This window comes from Erythranthe guttata, chromosome 5 (assembly GCF_056151865.1).
Source record: "Erythranthe guttata isolate IM_541 chromosome 5, IM_541, whole genome shotgun sequence".
NCBI lineage: Eukaryota > Viridiplantae > Streptophyta > Magnoliopsida > Lamiales > Phrymaceae > Erythranthe > Erythranthe guttata.
In genome coordinates this window covers 14,879,837-14,902,885 of record NC_142537.1, presented here as the reverse complement: position 1 = coordinate 14,902,885, position 23,049 = coordinate 14,879,837, and the positions used below count along the sequence as shown (strand labels likewise).

The 23,049-nt window shown below is 32.4% G+C and overlaps 1 protein-coding gene across 1 annotated transcript; it reads left to right on the top strand.

Annotated features, from left to right (window-relative positions):
• The first annotated feature begins 11,009 nt into the window (after positions 1 to 11,009).
• On the top strand, positions 11,010 to 16,379 carry LOC105958575 (agamous-like MADS-box protein AGL14). Its single transcript, XM_088817741.1, has 7 exons — positions 11,010 to 11,194; positions 14,636 to 14,720; positions 15,105 to 15,166; positions 15,316 to 15,415; positions 15,509 to 15,550; positions 15,920 to 15,961; positions 16,071 to 16,379. The coding sequence occupies exons 1-7, from the start codon at positions 11,013 to 11,015 to the stop codon at positions 16,158 to 16,160; spliced, it is 603 nt and encodes a 200-aa protein (XP_088673867.1). The 5' UTR covers positions 11,010 to 11,012; the 3' UTR covers positions 16,161 to 16,379.
• The last annotated feature ends 6,670 nt before the right edge of the window (positions 16,380 to 23,049 follow it).

Below are 23,049 nucleotides of genomic sequence, written 5' to 3'. Positions count from 1 at the left end.
ACTAATTGAAGTTAACTAATGCTGAGTTAGTTAATTGAGCTGCCGAAAAAAAAAATAAAAAAAAAAATAAATAAGATAAAGGAAAAAAAAAGTGAATGTCAACTAATTGAAGTTAACTAATGTTGAGTCAGCTAAACGGAGCTCCGACGACCCACCGCCGGGAAAAAAAAATCAAAAAAAATAAATTAAATGTCAACTAACTGAAGTTAACTAATGCTGAATCATCTAATCGGGGCTCCGGCCACCCAGACCGACGTTGGAAAAAAAAAGTTAAAAAATTTAGTATGTTTCAAAATAAATAAAAGAAATAATAATAATCAAAATAAAATAAGATAAAACAAACTCTAATTAGAGTTCGAAAGGGTATAAACTAATTATTTTGGTTTATATCAAATAAATTTAGAATTAATGAGTTTTACTCAAAAATTTAAAAAAGCTTGGGCTTATCCACATCATTATGTAAGCTAGTGAGGGGCCTACCTCAAATAACCGTTATAGCTTAATTAAGAACTAATATATATATATATATATATATATATAGTTTATTATAATCTTTATTTTAGAAGAATAGACTAGTTGTTATAAATATTCCAGAATACGAGGATTATGGCATATGTATAGTGTAATAGGATTAATAATAACAATAATTTAATAGCTGTCTAGTGTAAGTATTAGAGGAAGTGAATAAAGTTGCCACAGAGTCCACCCCCCACATCGAAAGAATACGATACAATTAACATCTATCGTACAAGTAGTTTTCAGAAACTTGTTTTTGTAGGAATACAAATAGGAAAGGTGCGCAACTATCCTCGACAAAAATCTTCACCTTTTTGGGATCGATGTTGTGTTTTCTCAAAAGTGGGGTACACCACTTCGCGTACTATCTAGCCAATGAGCAAAGGAACCAACCTTGTACACGTGTCACGACCCAATTGTTTGCTTGACAAAAGCATAATCATAGTCGAGTACTTGTCTCCATGTTTTCGTGCTCAGGGAGTTATGTCCTTGTGGAATATTCCGTTTGACGACTTTATCCTTGTTCGTAAAACAAATAAGACAAAAGTTGCACTAGTTTGATTCGGTGATGAAATTTAGACCCAACTCATGCTTTCTTGTGGTGTATCTGTTCAAAGAGAGGTCGTCCTCTCGGGAATCAAACAGGTGGCGATCGAGAGTCTCGGGTGTACAAAGATTAGGGTTGCAGAGGGCGAATATTTGTGCGTACATGGCAATTTTGTCTATGAACATCTTGCACTCCATCATGGATGGTAATTCAATAAATTTTCCGTCTGCACGGCTACCTACTACAATTGCCAATTCCGATGATGATGGTGATGATGATAGGCTGAACGTGTTCAATGATAGTGACGCAGGACAGAAGCACGGTAATCTGAAACGACGTTGGATTGCTGAAATTTGACGTGATTCATGAACTTTGCTCATTAGTTTCGTAGTTTGTTCCTTGCGCCATTTCACTTGATATAGAGTTCGTTTCAGACTCAAATATAATTTGAGTTTATAGAAAACCCTTATTTTTTTTTCATAATTTCTTTAGATATTTCCACCAATGCCCATTAATAACTCTTCTCCGAATTAAACAGTTATTTTGCAATTCTAATCCAATTTGACGAATATCCTCTTCTTCAAAAGAGCTCGACCTCAAGCTATGAGCTAAATAAAACGATGCATATTTATTTGCAAACAACTTCAAGTGTTCCACCAATCCCTCCGTCACAAAAATCTCGCTCACAAAGAAATATTGGCTTCTTAATCAAAAATTCCAATGGCTCCACCAATTTCTCTGGAACAAGAACTTCACAGCAAACACTATCTACAATTAGATCACATACCTCCACGCAATCCACTTGTCCATTCTCTTTTCGTGCACCTTCCTCTTCTTAAACAAATTTTGCAACTTCAAATTATTCCTCAAATAATTTTTTAATACCCTCTTTAACCTCGTCGACTTTCTCTTCAATCTTGCTAACGTTCTCGTCTACCCCATTGTCGCTCTCTTCAACTTTGTTGATGGTCTCTTCAACCTCGTTGACTCTCCTTTCAACTTCATCGACGTTCACTTTGGTTTCGTTAATGTCATCGTTAATCACATCTATGTTAATTAGTTTTAACTTTTGCATCAACAATTGCTTCTTCAACTTCGTCAACTCCTACATCACGATCCTCCACCAAATTTGGAGGTTGAATAACCCTTTGTTAGAGACCCATAAAAAATTTGCTTCAAGGAAGCCACTTTCAAGCACTTGAGTCTATAATTCTTGCTGTTGTTCTCCTCCGCCGCCTCCGCCTTCAGGTTTTCGTGTTTTTACGAGTACTCGATTTTTCAATACTTTTTTATGTTTTATTTTTCAAATATCTTTAGTTCCACACTTGACACAAAAAAAAAAAAAAAAGGGAGAAAGATGTCAGTCCGTATGACACCTTTTAGAAGAGATATGCATACCATTTTTAACTCTTTCTGTAAATTGTTAAAAAAAAAAAGCTATTTCTGTCATAAATCTATTTTGTATGTTTTTAAACATTTGACAGATTTTGCAAAAAACAAAGCTCTCAATTCAATTGTTGTATCAAATAAAGATTCGTTTTGTCATATATTTGTATGTGTTGTCAGCTTCATGTTAGGGATGGCCAAGGGACAGGTTTGGGGCAGATTTTGCATTGCCTGCACCCGCCCCGCCAAAAACCCGTGAGTATATACCCCCCAAAAACCCGTTAATTATGTTTAAAAAAAAATTATTGTCATATTCTTAACAATAAATAAAAATAAAGAAATATAATTATTCACATTTGTTTGATAATATGTAAATATGCAATCTTTAGTTTTATTTTAATTTTTTTTACGGCCACTGTTGCAAATAAACATTAATAATTAATGCAACCAATTAATTATAGGTCTGAATTGGTGAGTAAATTTAATAATTGTCGAAACCATGTAAAAATTATTGCAACCAGTAATATGGTCACGATATGTATATAGTTTAGCTACTAATAGATATATTATTTATCAACCAACATATACCGTCACTATATGTATATTATGTAACAACCAAAAAATGTGGTGGCCACATATATATTCTATAGCAACAATAAAATATAGTCACTACACGTATATATCATTTAGCGACCAAAGTTATATGGCCACTATATATGTTGCTATAGCAACCATGTTAATATTATTGACACCATAAAATTTACATTAGCGAGTCAAAAACTGGTCGTTAATAATTATATTTTTAGTGACCATTATTAGTTCGCCGCTAAATCTCATCTTTTAGCGTCCAATTAATTTTTTTGTCACTGAGTACTTTTAGTAGCTACCCTATTGTGACCACCGGTAACCAAGCTTAATTTGGTCGCTAGATGTTTTAGCTACCATTTTCTAACTTTTAGCGACCATACATAATCGTCACTAAAACCAATATTTCTTGTAGTGCTTGTCAGAAAAATTAGAGATTTCTTTTATCTAATAGATGTGTACAGTATGAAAAAACGAGATTGTTTGGGAGTTTGATTTATTAAGTTGTATTTGCTTTTCTATTTTTTCCCCATGTAATTTAATAAACGATATTGGTTATGCTACGTTCTCCTTACTTTTTATCGATAATATAACTTTTACTTATTACAGTTCAAAATCCAGAATTCTTTTTTTAGGGACAAAATCAAGAATTCAAGAGTCTAGAGTATATAAAGATGGTTATAAAAAATATAATACAAAATACAAATAAAATTAACAAACGTCTATGACATGTTCTAAACCAAAATAATAGAACAACCAAAAAAAATAAAAAAATCCACTAATTCCATTTATAATGTACATATGTATTTTGACGAGAAAATTTAATACATATATGTATGTATCCTGAAAAATATAAAATTGACTTACTATTCTTTATGGTGTTACAATGTCAACATTATAATAGAAATTTAATACATATATGATACACGTATGTAATTTTTTCACTATTTTTTTATTTATTTATGTCCTTTAAAGAATAAATGTATCTACTGCATCTTTGCCTCTGAACGAGCTAGAATTACTACAAGTGAGAGATGCGGACGGACGATGAATATGCATGGTGGAGGATCATGAAGATTTCGGGCTGTGTTCGCCACGTTGAAGGAGAGGCGCAAGCGGTTCGTCAAGCGATTATACTAGCTAGATCGTTCTATTGGCCATCGATTATAGTTGAAGGGGATTGCGCGCTAGTCATAAAATATCAAAGTTTGGAAGAATTAATAAAATATCGGTGATGCTGCTCCAATATGTTGGGTCATTCCAATGATCTTAAAGCCCACAGGTTTTCTAAGTCCGGGACTCTTCAAGCCCAATATTGGGGATGCCGATAATCGTTGCCACACGTCCAAGTTAGTCAAAGGGATCGCTCCACTCGTTAACATACAAAACAGTTGAAAACACTAGGTGACACGCGAGAGGTGGCCCGAAGATTGTCCTCCGACGCTCAAGTCAGAAAACTATCACAATATAAACAATTAATGTTAATTCATTGTCTAAATAGTGCCTAACTTGTTATGTGATTGATAACACATATTTATAGGTGGAGTTTGGTAAAGTTTTCTTGTAGAAAAAAATGTGGGACAAAAAGACATTAGATTTCTTCCCATAATCTTCTTATGAAGTTTATAATTAAGGGCATTTGTGTTGGATTTTTCCTTTGAATGAGCCTCTTGAGCTTATTGGGTTAAAGCCCAATTAAACACATCATTAAGCCCCTCACTCCCAGGTTGAGCCACGGGCCCGTGGGTCTGCCTGGGAGTAATTAGGAATAGTCGCTCGAAGACGAAATAATTTTCATGTTTTCCTTGAGTTTCAAGGTAGCAGGAAATTTTGAAGTCGGCTACACGGATCTTACAGAGGCGGGCGCTGCAGTTATTTTGATGATATTTTTTGAAGGGAGGCCCATTTGTTGTACGGCGGCGATCAGTCGCCAAAATTATTGGAGGAAGTTGTGATAACCCTTGGCTTTGTTGCCTAGTGAGAATCGCGGATTTCCTAAAGAATGAATTATGTTTCAACTTTTCTGGCGAGACGGTGTCTCTTGGCTATATCGCTTAGTGGGGGGTCCGTCTCTCGTAACGAATGAGCTTTGCTTTATCTTTTTAGCGGGGCGAAATCCCTTGGCTTTATTGCCTAGTGGGAAGCTCGCATTTCGTAAAGAATGAGTTATGCTTCATCTTTTACGGTGAGACGGTATCCCTTGGTTATATCGCCTAGGGGGAGGCTCGGCTCTCGTAAAGAATAAGCTTGTACTTTATCTTTTTAGCTAAGACGGTATCCCTTGGCTTTAACGCCTAGTGGGAAGTCCGTATTTTTGTAAAAAATGAGTTATGCTTCATCTTTTCCGGTGAGACGGTATCCCTTGGCTTTAACCCTTGGCTATATCGTCTAGTGGGAGGCTCGACCCTCGTTAAGAATAAGCTTTTACTTTATCCTTTTAGGTAAGACGGTATCCCTTGGCTTTAACGCCTAGTGGGAAGCCCATATTTTTGAACTTGGTGGTTGATTAGACCCTCAAGTTTTTTATGTAGGAAGTCTGCTCGTTTACCTAAGTTTTTTCGGGCGGGTAAGACTCCCCTGAGCTTAAGTTGCTCTATTTTTTTGAGCTTTGGGGAGCGAGAAACCAAGGTTCGAGTTGGCCATACCCTTTGTGATCCTTGATATATTCCCTTTTAGCTATTTTTTGAGTCTATTGATTTTTGTTAAATCGATTGTAGATGCCTTGAACGAAAACACGTAGAGAAGACAAATGGTTGATGTAGAAATCACGGTGGCGGTATCCCACCGACTAAAATAGTTTATTAAAAATCATGCGGCTGGCGGTATGCCTTGAAAATATTGTCCGGGGCGGTATGTCACCGACTTATTGCTGAAAAGAAATTATATGGGGCCCGCGTGGGGCAATAGTAAATACTAAGTAAAGTATTTCTTCAGAATTGCGATTGTTTAAGGAATTCTCTCAAGTGCCCATTTTGGACAAGTCTTTCGAGCGCTCGCGTAAGCTGAAAACACTCATCAGTTGTGTGACCTCGATCTCTGTGCTATTCACAGTAATCATCCGAATTTTATCGTTCTGGATTCTCCTTCATCCATTTCGGTGGTTGTAGAATTCATTTCCGCTCTGCGATGATCATCATGTCAACAAGCTTATCCTTGAGAGGTGAGAACTTCTCGAAAGTGCGATTTTTTGCGGGACGCCTCTCTTCTTTTTTATTATAATTGTGGCTTCTCTCATCGCGCTTTCGCTTAAGGGGTACCCTCATCTCTGCATTCTCCTCGATCCGAATGTACTTCTCAATGCGATTCAGGAGCTCCTCTAGGGTCATAGAGGGTCGGCATTCGATGTACTTTTGAAAACGAACATGCTTAAAATTGTGTTGCAGTATGTCGGTTAATATTTCGTGATTAAGGAGGGGCACTTCATGTACTGCTTTGACAAATTATTGCAGGTAAATCATGAGCGACTCTCTGTCCCGCTGTATGACCTTGAATAGATACGACCAGTTTTGGCATATTTCTTGCTTGTAGAGTATTGGTGACGGAAAATCGTCGCTAGTTGGTCCAGATTGTCTATGAACCATTCGAGCAAGCCGTTGTACCAAATTTGTGCCAGATCAGCTAGCGTGGTCCAAAAAATCTTGTCGTGAGCTGCGTTACTAAGACCGTAGCGGTCAATCTTGGCGTAAAAATTATTTAAGTGATCTTGGGGATCCCCAGTTTCGTCGAATTGGGGGATATTAGGATCCTGAATCCGAGAGGCAACACTTTTTCCATAATAGTAGGAATAAATGGGTAATTCGGGTGGAAAAAGCCCCAAAGTGAGCGGTCGTCGACCTCGAGACTTCTCGCCGAGGACTCCTTGAGTTATAGTAGCTGGAGCCTGCTCGATGCCTTTTTGTTTCCTGGTGTCGGGAAGCTCTACTTCCGAGTTGGCTTCGATGGGAGTTTTCGCTGTGGTGCGCATGTTCGCTGTGTCCCCCACCTCGAGGCATTTGACGATAGTCATACGGCCGGGAATAACCGCTTCTCGTCCGACGGCTTTGCGTCGCTCTCTACCTTGAAGGGGCTCGGGCTCTTTGCCTAAGTGGACACTGTGATTGGCGACGAGTTTTCCTTCGAGGCGCGCGGTCTGAGGATGTGTTACGATGACGCGAGTGTCGGTGAGCGTTTTGTTCGAGGCACGGTCTGAGAATGTGCTACGCTGAGGCGAGTGATGGTGAGCGTATCTTCAAGGTAGGCGCGCGGTCTAAGAATGTGCTACGCTGAGGCGAGTGGTGATGAGCGTATCTTTAAGGTACTAGTATCACTAAAGTTAAAATTTTATTATTAAATTTACTAGTATTCATGCCCCGTGCGTTGCACGGGTCGCATTTGAAAAGAGAATAAAATAATCATTTACATACATAATAACAAAAATTGTAAAAACAAATTACTAAATAATATTAAAAATATTTAGCTCCAGCGATACCTTATTTTGTTTATTGCTTTAAGTAATAAAGTATTTAATAAGCACAAATTAATAATAAAAAACAATGCACCAAAACATCTTCAAAACATAAATTGGAAAACATATCCAAGAGACGGAAAGAAGAGTATTGTTGTATAGCAAATGATAGATCTTAAATAAGCAACAAAAACATTATGAACAAATTCAAAAAATAAAGAGAAAATAGATTAGTGAAGATGAAGTCGCATACAATGAGAATATATAAGAAGAATAATAAACAATAAACAATAAACAAAGTGGTTAAAACACATCCTGATACAAACAAAGATTAGATATAGAAACTTCAATTTGGAGGACTTGAGTATTTAAGTCCTTTTAACTTGCTCCTAGTATACATATACATAAATATAAGTTTCATAGTAAGATATTCTATTTTAAGTATAAACACATATAGTTTCATAGTAAGATATTCTATTTTAGTCTTAAACCATAGATGTTATGCAGTGTTGAGTAGAATGAAAGAGAAGGGGAATATATTCATAAAATCATCATACCAAAGTTGTTTCAGTTATAATAACTTTATAATTTAATTTCTCTTCAACTCTACATTTACACCATTTCTCTAAACAACAAACAATTCAAAAACTTAGTTTTCATATGAAAATATCAGCAGACAGATATAGGAAACTGTGTTTCGGTTAGATTAAAAGCATCATTTATCATGTATACTCACACGCACGAACATATATGAGTTTATTTAATTAAATGGAAAATAAAAAATTTCTTCTCCAAATCTCATGGAGATACAAATAAGATCGTGTGTCGAGTTTGTGAACAGATCGTGTCTGAATTGGTTATCAAATTGTTTAGCGCATCTTATTTTGCCGTAGAGTGTTAGAGAATAGTATATTATAGAACTCTCCTAGATTCTAGTATGATTGAGTTACCTATATTAGTTATGATTTCATGTAATCGACCCATAACATAATGGGGGTTTCTATTCTATTACGTATTATTATTTCTCTCTTTCTCCAATTCTATTCTTCCTATATGGTATCAGAGCATCAGGTTTAGGTTTTTTAACCTAGCCGCATTTCTTCTTCATGGCGGTGACCATCCAATTTTCTCCCTCCCCCGGTAGTGGTACTCTAATATTTTTCTTTATTTTTTTCTTTTTCTATCTTTCTCATGAACACTGCTCGAACTCTCTCTCTCTCTCTCTCTCTCTCTCTCGGTGGTGCATCTTCTCTATCTTTTTCTTCTTCTTCTTCTTCTTCTCCATGGCCTATGGCCTAAAACCTAGCCGCCGCCTCTCTTCTTCTCCATGGCCGGCGACCACCACCCCAATTTCTTCCCTCCCCCGGTGGTGGTGCATCATCTCTATCTTTATCAGTTCTTCTTATTATCCGACATCTTCTTCTTAGTCGGTTAATATAATTTTTCTCTCTTTAATATCTATCTTCTTTTAATTATTCTTCTTCCCTCTCTCTCGTCTCTTCTCTCTATCTCGATAACAAAAAAAAAAAATTGCTTATTTTTCTCTCACCCGTTATTATTATTATTTTTTTTTTTAATTTGGCAGATATTTCAACAGAAGAAGTCTCTAGCGTTGTGTTTCGCGACTTCTTTTCCAGTCTTCACTTTTGGAGTATATTCGTTCCGACTGCGGGAGCGTGTTAGCAAGTGATTGTCCAGTCTTCACGTTCGTCACGTTTCGACTGCGGGGCGTGTTAGAGAATAGTATATTATAGAACTCTCCTAGTATAGGATTCTAGTATGATTGAGTTACTTAGATTAGTTATGATTTAGTTACCTAGTCAAACTCTATTACCTTGCAATATTTCTCTATATATATTTCATGTAATCGACCCATAACATAATGGGGGTTTCTATTCTATTACGTATTATTATTTCTCTCTTTCTCCAATTATATTCTTCCTATATAGAGGTTAATATAAAAGTGGGGCGAATTTTTTTCATGCTTTTTATTTTTAATTTGTTGGGTTTTAATCTGTATATACTTTTTTTCGTAGTTATGCCAAAAATTGTGTGTAATGGAGATAATGGACGGTTTCTTTGACACCTAATTAATCGAAAGAAATAACAAAAAAGAGATAAACTAAAACTGCCAAATAAGAAATGACAAAATTGCCCTTAAATTTAGGTTTAGGGTTACGGGCAAAACCTTTCTTTTATATATAAAAATTAATCAGTATTACAACCCCTATCCATTAGGGGTGCAAACTGTATTTTACTATTTTTAACGCAACAAAATATAAACAGTACAAGATCACCGTATGGATATGCCCACAATGTAACTCAAGTTGGTGGGCAACCGACAGACAACATTGTTTTAATCAAATCACTGTTGAACTTCCCAATTAATGGTAAACTCCATAACAATATTTTTCTAAGAATTACTTATATATTCATAAATAATACAAATATTATTTTAGCTTTTTAGACTATGGCTAGACCAATGGAGAATGTTTTTTTCTTCAAAAACCAATGCCTGATTTTTCATTACTTATTACAATTAAATTTATCATAGAGAGTATTAATTGCCAAACTGCAATGAGTGACCTTTTATTTGTTGCAGTAGTAGAGATCGATCGAAGTCAAATGACTCGAAATCGCAGCTTGCAAACAAATTCTAGGTCGAGCTTGTTAGCAACTACTTTATTTGTTGTTGTAGTAGAGATAATGACCTGAAATCGCAGCCTGCAAACAAATTCTAGGTCGAGCTTGTTAGCAACTACTTTATTTGTAGAGATAATGACCTGAAATCGCAACTTGCAAACAAAGTCTAGGTCGAGCTTCTCTGCAACTACTTCAGCCTAGTTCGATTTTAATGTCTTGTGTAGTTTATAAACTATTTTACCAAATATATATTTGGTTGCGGTTTCTTATTTTATATAAATAAATAAATAAAAAGTAGTACTAATTGGATATTTATTTAATATTTGCTCCAACAAATTGGCGCCTTTGAATGGTCCAAAGGGCCAACGGCATCTTTCTTGAATTAGCATAAAAAAAAGGTAATAAATCCCCCACTTGTTGCTTCTTACAGCAATCTTTTAAATTCTCCCAATTTTCTTTATTTAAGGTTGTCAATTTTATGGTATTTTACCAAAAGAAGAAAGAGATCATGAGGTTTTCCCAAACTATTTATTTATATATATTTTTTAATTCCAAACTTAAATATTATGTGGTTGAAGACTTGAAAAAACTCAATCGAAAATTGAAGTCAAGAAGCTAGAAAAAATAGCCCCAAAAAAGAAAAAAAAATTAAACTTTTATCATCTCTCTCTAGGGTTTTCTCTCTCTCTCTCTCTCTCTCTCTTCCTTCCATTAAGGTTTGCAGATCTGAGAAACCCATAAAAGTTGTGTAGAGTTATTTCTATTTTTGGTAATCCTCTTAGGTTTCTTGATTTGATACTATACATACATAAATATATATTTATACATATAGAGAGAGAGAGAGAGAGAGAGAGAGAGAGAGAGAGAGAGAGAGAGAGAAAATATCAAGAAATGGTGAGGGGGAAAACAGAGATGAAGAGGATAGAAAATGCAACAAGTAGACAGGTTACTTTTTCAAAGAGAAGAAGTGGGATTTTAAAGAAGGCATTTGAGCTTTCTGTTCTTTGTGATGCTCAACTTGCACTTATTATCTTCTCTTCCACTGGCAAACTCTATCAATTCTCTAGCTCCAGGTAATTAATTAATTAATACTTTAATTGCCCTTTTCTGAATTATATATTTGTTCTAATTATTGTTTTTAATTTGATGGATCACTTGCTATTTGTTGCATTATTTGATGGGGGAATTATATGAAATTGTCAAAAAAATTATTTACTTCTTTTAGAGAAAGTTTCTTGATTCTTTGAATAATGTGTCTTTGTTTGGTCATAGTTAAGTATTTTATCTAAATGTTTTTTGATAGTTTTGTTAGTAAATAATTAATATATGTTTTAACAATTATGATAACTGAAATGATAAATGTCGTTTTAATTTTACTAATGTCGTTTTGACTTCGAAAGTGATTTTGACTATTTTCTATTGTGAATTTGGCAAAGTTCAAAAGACGGAAATTGTAGTCCTTTGAGATAGCTTTCTAATCCAACATGAATGACCTGGATTGGATGTCGGGTGACAAAGTTATAGTTACGTTTCAAATTTTACATAATTTAAAACATCAAAGTTGTGGGCAGTGTTCATTAATTCATGCATAACTTTCTCAACCGACATCCAATCGTGGCGATTCAAATTAGATTAGAATGCTAACTCAAAGAATTACAAATCCATGTTCTGAATTTTGCCAAATTCAAACTCGAAAATGGTTAAGATCACGTTTGAAGTCAAAACGACATCATGAAAACTGAAACGACATTTATCACCTCCCTTATGAGAACTAATATTGTAAAATTATATTATTCAGATGCAATGTTTTTTTCAGTTATCAAACAAACTTAAACGTTCAGCATTCAGTGATCATACATTAATCTTAATCATTCAGTTATGTGTTCAACATTCAGTAGTGTTCGGTGCTTAATGTTGTCAAACAAAGCATAAGTATTATACAAACACAAACATTTTCAAGTATAAAAAGAGCGAATACCGATATATCAGTATTTTTATGTAGTACTGATATATATTTTCACAGTTTCATGTTTAAATTATGTAATTTAATTTGTTTACATGAATTTATGATTATATATATATATATATATATAACATCGAAAGCCTGTATGTCTTGTCAGCAAAGAAAAGTACTATAAACCATGATGACAAATGCCTCATTAATTTCAAGTAGATTGTATTGCACTTTCACTACTCTTGGGGAAGGTAGATACTTCAACCTAATTACGTAGATCGGTGAATTTGAACCGTAGATTTTATTATATATGAGTGTATGTGATTATGTGTAAATTTAAAATTCAAATCTATCAGTATAAATAACCAGGTGTACATCTAAGTTCCCCTGCTTGTCCTATATATTACCCACACCCACTTTAATTTGATCAGCTGTTTAACTAAAATATTGATATCTTAATCTGTTTGGAAAAATAAGTATATTTCACTAATTAAGTAATTAAACTCTAAAACCTGCAATAAACCAGTTAAACACTTATTAACATTCAGGAAACATGCAAAACTCTAAATAATACATAGTAAAGTTAACACACAAGACACAATAAATAACACCAGCCTTCCAAATTTCTTTTTTCAAGTTTTGTGCGATTAAAAAGTGAGAAATTGCGTTAAGAATTTGCATTTTTTCCCGCATATAACGAAAATAGATGAGTTTTGCACAAACTTATTAGGTTGCATAAATTCAATATCACATTTTCATTGATGATTTATTCATTAATATATATAGGTAGGTATGAAAAATCTTGCCTATATATATATATATATATATATATATATATATATATATATATATATATATATATATATATATATGTGTGTGTGTGTGTGTGTGTGTGTGTATTTTGAACATCAAAAGAATGTGACTTTGTGAGGTTATAAACTAATTAATAAGTATATGGAGCTAGCCTAGGGATATATTATAACATATTTTACAAAATAAGTTTTTTTAAGGCCCTATGTTAAAAATAATTTACATTTAAAAATCAAACAAAAAAAAAAAAGAATTAATTTTAGAGAAAATATACTCGTTTGGGAAACATTACATAATTTAATTTGTACTATTTCAATTAAAGTCTATAAATATATACTCCCTCCATTCCATTTTCATTGTCTTTCTAGAGAATTTTTTTCATTTCAAAATAATTGTCACTTTAGAATTCCAATGAAGTATTTATTGTGTTTTCTCAACTATACCCTTATTACTATTAAGAGAATTAATGGTTAAACATTTAATATAAGTGGGTTTAATTTTTAGTCATTTTATTATGATTTTTCTAGAATCCATGCACATTTATTAGTTTTCTTAGTATATATGTGTGAATTAGCCCAAAAGGACAATTAAAATGGAATGGAGGGAGTATTTACTTATTCTATTATATTTTCTAGAATACATGCACACTTATTAGTTTTCTTAGTATATATGTGTGAATTAGCCCAAAAGGACAATTAAAATGGAATGGAGGGAGTATTTACTTATTCTATTATATTTTCTAGAATACCTCTAAAACAATTAATTCGAGGGCGCTCCCCTCGAACCGCTGTTAGAACCCATCCTAACAATAGCATATGGATTCCACCACTAAAAAAGTCGAACACCCTCAATTAAAATTCCGAATTCGTCACTGTGAGCGCGTGCAGTGTGTGTGTTCATTGTCTGGTGCGTGTGTTTGTATTTATATGTGTGTTATATTGTATACGTTGTTGTGGTTCTTTGTGTCTTTTTTCGTGTGTATGTGTGTAGTATATATGGTGTAAAATTGCTTTTTACTATGATCATTAACTATAGTAAATGATACTAAATTCATAGTAAAAAGACTTTTGTTAAGTATTTACTATGAATTTGCGTGCCCCGTAGCATATACGGGCTTTACATAAACTTTGCTACGATAAATTCTATCATTTATTACAACTCCATGATTGTTCTGTAGTAAAAGGTACCTTTAGTTACGGTTTTTTACCGTAGCACGCAAAACAATTCGTAGTAAAAGTCGATCAATTTTCTACTAGTGAATGTTACCCTACTCAGCCTATAAATCCTATCCATATTATCAAACAATTACAAACTAAATACTCAACAATATCCTATCGACGATATTATTGTTTTATATGTCTATAGAAATCAATCTTATTTAGTCATAACATTTTATTTGTTAGGACAGTAGGTATACTACAACTATAATTCTTGTACTGTAGACAATGATTATAACAACTAAAAGTAGAATTAATAACGTAAGAAATTAATGTGGTTCAGACACATAATAACCTACATCCACGAGAACCTAATTTATAACAGCTGGTTGTTCTCCTTGAAATAAATTTATCTCATCCTTTATTGCTTCAATCAACTTGTCCTAATTATCGCAACTACTCATAGTTTCGTTGAAGCTTTCATTTAGACCGACTTTGATACCATGTTGAATGACCACTTCAACCAAAAGTTTAAGCTACTAATGAAATTTATCATTTAATATTAATATCTCCAATATATTCATTATCTGCAGTGCGATCAGCGACACAATAGAAAGGTATCAAAAGAGTGCAAAGACTCGAATTGCTGAGAGCAGTACTATCAAAGAAAATATACAGGTTAGGGTTCTTCTCATTTTCTAAGAAAGTCGTCATATATATTATAGTTGTTGTTGCTATTAACTTTTGAAAGTAGATGATTTTGATTTTTAGGTTTCCTAAAAATTAACTAAATAACAAATTAATTATTTCATGTTTCATATTCTCTTGCAAAATTAATGAAAATTACAAATTCTTATCAAAAATTTTTTTTTTACTAATCAAGTTTTTTCTTTGGCATATTAAGCAATATAATATATATATATATATATATATATATATATATATATTCCGGCTAATCTTGTGTTGTCACAGTAGTTATTTAATTAAATTTACTTAAACCTGCATAAACATTACGAATACGGTACAAATTCTAACTTCTGATGTAAATGAAAACCGAGGCAGCAACTGAAAGATGAGACAGCTTGCCTGTGTAAGAAGATTGAGCTCGTCGAAGATTATAAGAGGTTTAATTATATATTCGACCCTTTTTTCTTTCGAACAAATTCCGTACATGTATTCTTAACACGTAAAAAATGTTATTGCATGCGAATAAGATGTTTTGTTATGAAAGTTTAAGGTTTTGTTGAATTCCATGCATGCATGTATATATCAGAAAGCTGCTGGGAGAAAGCTTAGGTTCTTGTTCCATGGATGAGTTAGAACAAGTCCAGATACAGTTGGAACTAAGTCTTGAAAAAATCAGGGGCAAAAAGGTAATATATATTATTTTTCTCCTGGAAACAAATTGAACATAAATATATCAAGTATTAATTTTTTTAATTATTTGTTTAATTTCCTTCCTTCAGAATATATTATTTAAAGAGCAAATTGATCGGTTGAAAGAACAGGTAAGCCGTACGTAGTATCAAAGTTGTGGAATTTTTATATATATAAAAGTAAGAAAGACTAGGATAATTTAAGAAAACCTAATGATTTTTTTGTAAATTTTTAAAATTAATTAACTTTATTATTTATTTTTTTCATCTCCTATTTTCCAGTATTTTTTTTTTCATAGCAAATCAGATTTGCAAATGGACTAGCAAAACTTAACTTTTTCTTATGCTATTTTGGTCATTTAAATTTCACAAATATTGTGTTATATATATTTTTAATAAAATTTAATCATCATATATTTAATTTTTTTTTAATGCTAGTTTCTTCAAAAAAAAATTTCCTTGTAATTAATGTGAATATAATGTTGTTATTTTTTAATGCAGGAGAAGTACCTAAGGAAGGAGAACACAGAATTGAGAAAACAGGTTATACATCAAAACTACATCTTATTAATTTGCCATTTAAATAATTTTAATCTGTCCTCATTTAATTACTATAATTATTTTCCTTATAATTCTGGTTAATATATTATAGTGTGAAATGCTGCCGCTTCAACTGTCGATTATTCCAACGGCGCAAACACCGACTCAAGCTGAGGAGGTGGAAACCGCTTTGTTCATATGATTTTCCGAAAGTCGAATAAAGAAAGATGAACGTAACTAATTTAATCTGCAAGATATATAAAGGCTCGTATTCTTCAGCTTGTTACATGTATATTTCGATCGATTTCGAGTTCAGATGAGTGTGTGTTTGTTTGCAACCTTAAAAAAGAAATTTGCGATTATTCATCTATTTGTATTAGACATGATGCAAGTATAGAAGGAAAGAGATGTATATCATGTAATATGTATGTGTATCTTGTTGAATAATTAATAGGGTAACTTACGATCACCCCTGAAATAAGGTAAAATTACGAAAAACTTCCTCTTGTTTGGGTAATTACAACCACTCCTCAACTATAAATTATTTTACACGTCCACTATTGCGGTGTCAAATTTAGTGGAATCTTCTAGATTTGTGGAATATTCTCCATTTTGTACCCGCTTTGCCACATTCGAGCTTCACGTTTTGAAACAAGATGATCATTAGCTGTGCTTCTTGGCTTGTATATATCAGATTGTGGTGCATCAGAAACTGCATTTTTGCACAAAACGAGTACAAACTAGAGAACATTCTACAGAATGTAGAAGATTCTGTTGAATTTGACACCTTACAGATGGACGTGTAAGAAGATTCATAGTTGAGGGGTGGTTGACTTGTAATTACCAAAACAATAGAATTTTTTTAGTAATTTGACCTTACCTCAGGGCCGGGGTAACCGTGATTTACCCAATATTTAGCAATGATTTAATCATTTTTCTTTTAAAAAAAATTCTGAAACAAGAAACAGTTTTTGCTATTTGTATTAATAACCCACGAAATTCTCCAATTTTACATCGGATCCAGTTTTAAGAAGGTTGGTTTAGTAGTTTGAAGATTGAGAATTAGGCGGCTCCTTCGACCCTACACCTAGTGACAAACATTGTGTGAGTTTTCTGCTGGCACGTGTCATTTTTTGTATTTTTTTAAAACCCCTATCAGTTAACCTAAGTAGGAGAATATATTATAAAATACAAAAACAATTAACGTGACAACAGAAGACCGATCGATATTTATCACCGAGTATAGGATCAAGAAGTCGAATTAGGCGAACATTGACCTAAATACAAGTTGGAGTTAATTAGGGGCAAGTATTTATCAAACAAATAACTGAAAAGGACACAACTTAATTATTCCTGCTAGCTAATAATAAGTGCAAATGAGAAATAAATTTAGAACTAATTGCAGTTTGGCAACTATAGGCAGGGCCAGTTATAATAAGAGGAGGCCAAGTACGCGATCGTCTAGGGCCACAAATGTTTACGAAATTTTGGGGTCCCTAAAATTATTATTTAAACTTTATATTTTAGTATTTATTTTCTTATTAAATTTATGATATATTATACTTTGGAACCTTAATTTTAAAATACACTTAAAATCAATGATCATTACCTATTTTTATAACTTTCTTAATTTAAAGAAGAGATATGCCCACTCGCGGAGGTAGTATGTTGTGTACTTGTGTTGTACAATTGCGCCATTGGCTTTTTCAATATTTATTTATTTATATACTTAGGACTTCTTATATTGAAAATTATTGAAACTAAAGTCAAATTTGTTAAATACACTATTGTTCTATTTCTTTTACAGTCTGAATTTTATTAGGAGAAAAAAAAAACTATTTTTCTCTTTTCTATTATACGTGTTATATATATTTTTTTTAATTTCTTAATTAAACGTGTTTAAAAATATTAAACCAGTTATTTGTTAGAAAATGAATCAAGTTTCTTTTTATAAATATTTATGAAGTCTATTTACTATAAATATTAAACGTTATGGACGAAGTTGAACCCTGTAATCTTCTAGTACAATATTGTTCTAAAATGTTATTTATAATTTCTAAAATATATTCAGTTTCATCTTTGAATAAATTCCATAAAAGACCCTGACTATAGAGAATTGGAAAAATAATGCTATACGCAATAACACAGCAAATTTCAATTTAACCAGCTCATAATTTAGTCCTACTTGCACATGGATATGATCATACTTATTTAGTAATATTTTTTGGACTAGTTCTACTTAACTCGTCTTCATTAATGCATATCATTATCCACTTAAAAAATATTATTGGAAAATGAAAAGGCTAAGAGCCTAATCTTGTTTTTAGCCCATAAAAAAAATATAAATGACAAAAGGGACATGACAAGGGACTTAAATGCACATTGGTTCAAAAAAAAAAAACAGTCTATTAAATAAACTCATTCTCATGTCATTAGTCTAAAATACCCTCCATAATATATTTTTTATCAATTCCATCCATTATACTCTAAATTTCTTAATTTTACACATTAACCCCGGATTGAAACAAATATATCACATTAACCCCCATTTTAATATTTTTTTTCAAAAACGGCCAGATTCCGGCGTTGACCGGACGGTTCTCTAGCGTTGAATTTTTTTTTTTTAATTTTTTTTCCGACCGGTCAACCGCCACTGATCGCCGGTCTCCCGCGTTGACCTATTTTTTTTTTAAATTTTGTTTCTTCTTAAAAAAAAAAATTTTAAATAATATAACTGTCTTGGCTGCTAAATTAATGTCTGAGACTATAATATTACTGTTTGGGACAATAATATTGTAAACAGTAATTTAGCAGCCAAAGACAGTAATATTAACTAAAATAATTTTTTTTTTAAACAAAATTTCACAATAACAAAAAGTGAATTAACAGTTAAATTACTGTCTCCGACAGTTAAATAAATGGTGGAGACAATAATTTAGCAGTCAAGACAGTAATATTAATTAAAATATTTTATTACAGAAAAAAAAGCCAATTAACAGTTAAATTACTCTCTCCGACAGTTAACTAACTGCCGGAGACAGTAATTTAGCAGCCAAGACAGTAATATGAATTAAAATATTTTTGAAGGAAAAAACAATGTCAATTAACAGTTAAATTATTGTCTCCGACAGTTAAATAACTGCTGGGGACAGTAATTTAGCAGTCAAGACAGTAATATTAATTGAAAAAAAAAATATAAAAAAAATTAAAAATATAAAAAAAAAAAAAAAAAAAAAAAAAAAAGTTAACGTCGGAGACCCGCCGGTTGACCTACCGAAAAAAAAAGTCAACGCCAGAGACCGCCGGTCAACGACGGCTTAGAGGCGGTCTCCAGTGGTGGCGGGTCAAAATTGACATTTGGGTCAAAATAGATTAATTGGTGAAATTGGGGTGTAATCATAAAATTGGAGTTGAATTGAGTTACAATGAATTGAAGGTAATATTGGTATATATAAAAGGGTTTTCCTTATTTGCAAATAAGTTTGAATGAGTTGGAAATATTTGAAACACAAAAATGTTGGATGTCCCTTTTTTAATTAAGTGTCTTTGTCATTGGCCTATTTTTCATTTGCCCTAAAAAAATTTTTTTTGTGCATAAGTCTCTCACAAACCATCTTTATTATTTTAGTTTATGAGCTATATCTTGTTCCACAATAAGTCCATCTCCTTAATATGTATTATAATTATAAATAATGGAAAACATAATGTATATGACAAAATTACCCCCAACCCTTTACGTTCAGTTCTTAATTGTAACCCCAATAGAATCAATGAGCATAAAAATCTAATTTTGATTTTTTTTTAACTTTTTTTTACTGAAATTATTTTCTTGTTGTCGGTCTCCGGCGTTGACTTTTCGGTTTTTTTTTTTGGTCTGTTTTTCTGCCTCCGGACTCCGGCGTTGATTTTTTCAATTTTTTTTCTGGTCTGTTTTTCCCACCGCCGGTTTCCGGCGTTGACTTTATTTAGTGATTTTTGTTCCTCCTAAAATTTTTATCCGTTTTTTCACACCCGTCGCTAAACTTTGACCGTAATTGTATTGTCATTAACAATAATTATACTATCACTGCCAGTACACTAACGTAATTATATTGTCATTGAGAGTACATTAACGTAATTGTACTGTCGTTGACAGTACATTTATGTAATTGTACTATCGTTGACAGACAATTAGAGTCAACGACAATATTATTATTTTTTTGGGTATTTTTTATTTTGTTGACAAGTCAACGAAATTATATTACGGTCGTTTACAGTAAAGTAACTGTAAACACAATAATATTACTTTCAATCACATAAATATTTTTTTTTTTGTTTTTGTTTGAGTTGTTGACGGAGTAACGTAATAATATTACTGTCTACTATTGTAATATTACTGTAAACACAATAATATTACTGTGGTTGACGGCAATATTACTGTTGTTACAATAATATTATTGATGTTACAGTAATATTACTGTTGTTACAGTAATATTACTGTTGTTACAGTAATATTACTGTCAACCACATCAATATTAATTCTTACTACGTTTTTCTTTGTTGAACGGTCAACATATTAATATTACTCTATTACAAAATAATAATGACCTTTTGTTCTGTTAATATTACTGTGCTAGAGATTAATATAACAATATTATTGTGTTAAACCGTAGTATATTTAATATTACTCTGTTTAACAGTAATATAGTTAATATTACTGTCAAGCACAACAATATTGCTATTTAAACAGGGCGCAAAAAGATATTGAAAAAAATTCAAAAAAAAAAAAGAAAAGAAAATCGAAAAAGTCAAAGCCGGAAACCGTTGGCGGAAAAATCAGGAAGAAAAAAAAATCGAAAAGTGAACGTCGAAAACCGGCGGAAAAATCAGGAAGAGAAAAAAAAGTCAACGCCGGCGACGGACGAAATTGTCCATAAAATTGTGTTTTGGGTCAAAAAGTGAACAATTAGTGAAATTTAGGGTCAAATTGAGGTTAGATTAAATGAAAGGGTGAAATTGGAGAATATTAAAATGTGAGGGTTTATTTTTGTCTTTTACAAACCTCTGGACTATGTGTGGACTTCTTTGTAAAAGAGTTTTTTTAGTGAATCCCTTTATGAATAAGTACCCATTGATGGGCTTATTAAAAAAATAACAGGTAAAACTAGTTAATGAATTTTACAATTTTCTTCTATTGTACTATACGGCTCCGCTTGGTTGTCCAAATAAGATAAATCTTCGTATAAAATGACTATGCCTATTATTTTAAAAAATATTTATTATCAAAATATGTTTTTTTTTTATCTCCCGATTATTTAATAGTGTTTGATGTTTGGTTTCCTTAACATTAATCCAATTACTTGAAAATGACCGAATTACCCTTCTTATTGTACATATCTTTTTTCTTCTTCTTCTTCTTAATATGCTCCACCGGTTCATATACACTACCATTGATGTGGTTAATAAGCACCCGCTAAAACACATACACTTGGGTGTATGTGATTATATGCAGATCAATAGTTAATAATCATATGGGGTATTATACCGGAGTGTAGTATCAAATAAACCGGATACTATAGAACCTAGGCAAAAGTATTTTTTGGGGCCCATATATTATTATTTTACATAATTGTTTATTGTTTCCTTAATAAATTTTAGGGTAAATTACAAACACCCCCCTGAGGTATGGTCAAATTACAAAAACACCCCTCTTGTTTGGATAATTACAACCACCCCCTCAACTCATCAAATTTAGTGGAATCTTCGAGATTATATGGAATATTATCACTTTTTTACCCATTTTATCCCATTCAAACTCTACATTGTGAAGCAAGATGATCATAATATGTGATTTTTAGCTTGTATATATCAATTTCTGGTGCATCGGAAGCTGTATTTTTTACACAAAAAGAGTACAAACTAGAACACAATTCACGGAATCTAGATGACTATGTTGAATTTGGCACCATAAAGGTGGAGGTCTAAGAAAAAATCATAGTTGAGGGGGTAGATGTAATTATCCAAACAAGAGGGGTTTTTTTTGTAATTTGACCATACCTCAGGGGGGTGTTTGTAATTTACCCTGAATTTTAATTCTATACGCACAATTATGTATTTGAGACCCTTCTTATATATTTTTATTTAATAAAATTGAGAGTGTAATATTTTATTTTTATTTTTATTTTTTATATTTTGGTACCACTTAACAAGCCAAAAAATCCCAAAAAATTGGTGGCCTAGGCCATGCCGAATTAGCTCCTAGTGGGATAGGCTGACCTTGCCTAGGATTTTAGGATTCAAACTCCAGTTTAAAATACATTGACTCCGACTGCAGTTGCAATCTATACACACTTGAAACAAATATTTCGACAAACAACCACAACGACGTGTCTTCAACGTTTAACTTTGCTTACTAGTATAAATTAATAAATTATACCAAAAAATATAAAAATTCATGAGTTATAATATGCATGATGAGTTGAAGTCATTGAGATGCTACACCCAGTGGCTAGGCCAGAAATTTGGTGAGGGGGGGCTTAAGCACACAGGGGTTTGAGGGCAGCACCCTCGGAAAAAAAATTTGCTACCAAAGAAATTTAAAATGAAAATTTGATATGAATTTTTTCTCATCCACTTTCAGCCAAAATGAATCGCGAAAACTAAATTGCTATGAAAATTTAAGAAACATGAATATCAAGTCGATTATCAAATTGACACAATCGACCCAATCTAAAAATGAAGATAAGATAGAAGTTGTCAAATGCTAAACGATCGCCGATGGGTGGCAATTTAACCGCTATTAGTGCGACTGTGGGAGATAACAAAGTTTTTTTTTTTCTTTTTCAAGAAACGTAATGAACTTGAGAAATAGAAGATGAGAGTAAGTCAGATATTGTGGGTTTTAATCAGTAAGTGGACTAAAAATAAGTGGGTGTGAATAATATAATTGGATAGACTAATATATATATATATATATATATATATATATATATATATATATATATATATATATATATATATATATATATATATATATATATATATATATATATGGGAAAAAAATTGGAAGTGAGGGGGCGTTTGAGTCCACCCTAGTCCTTGGGCCCTGTCTA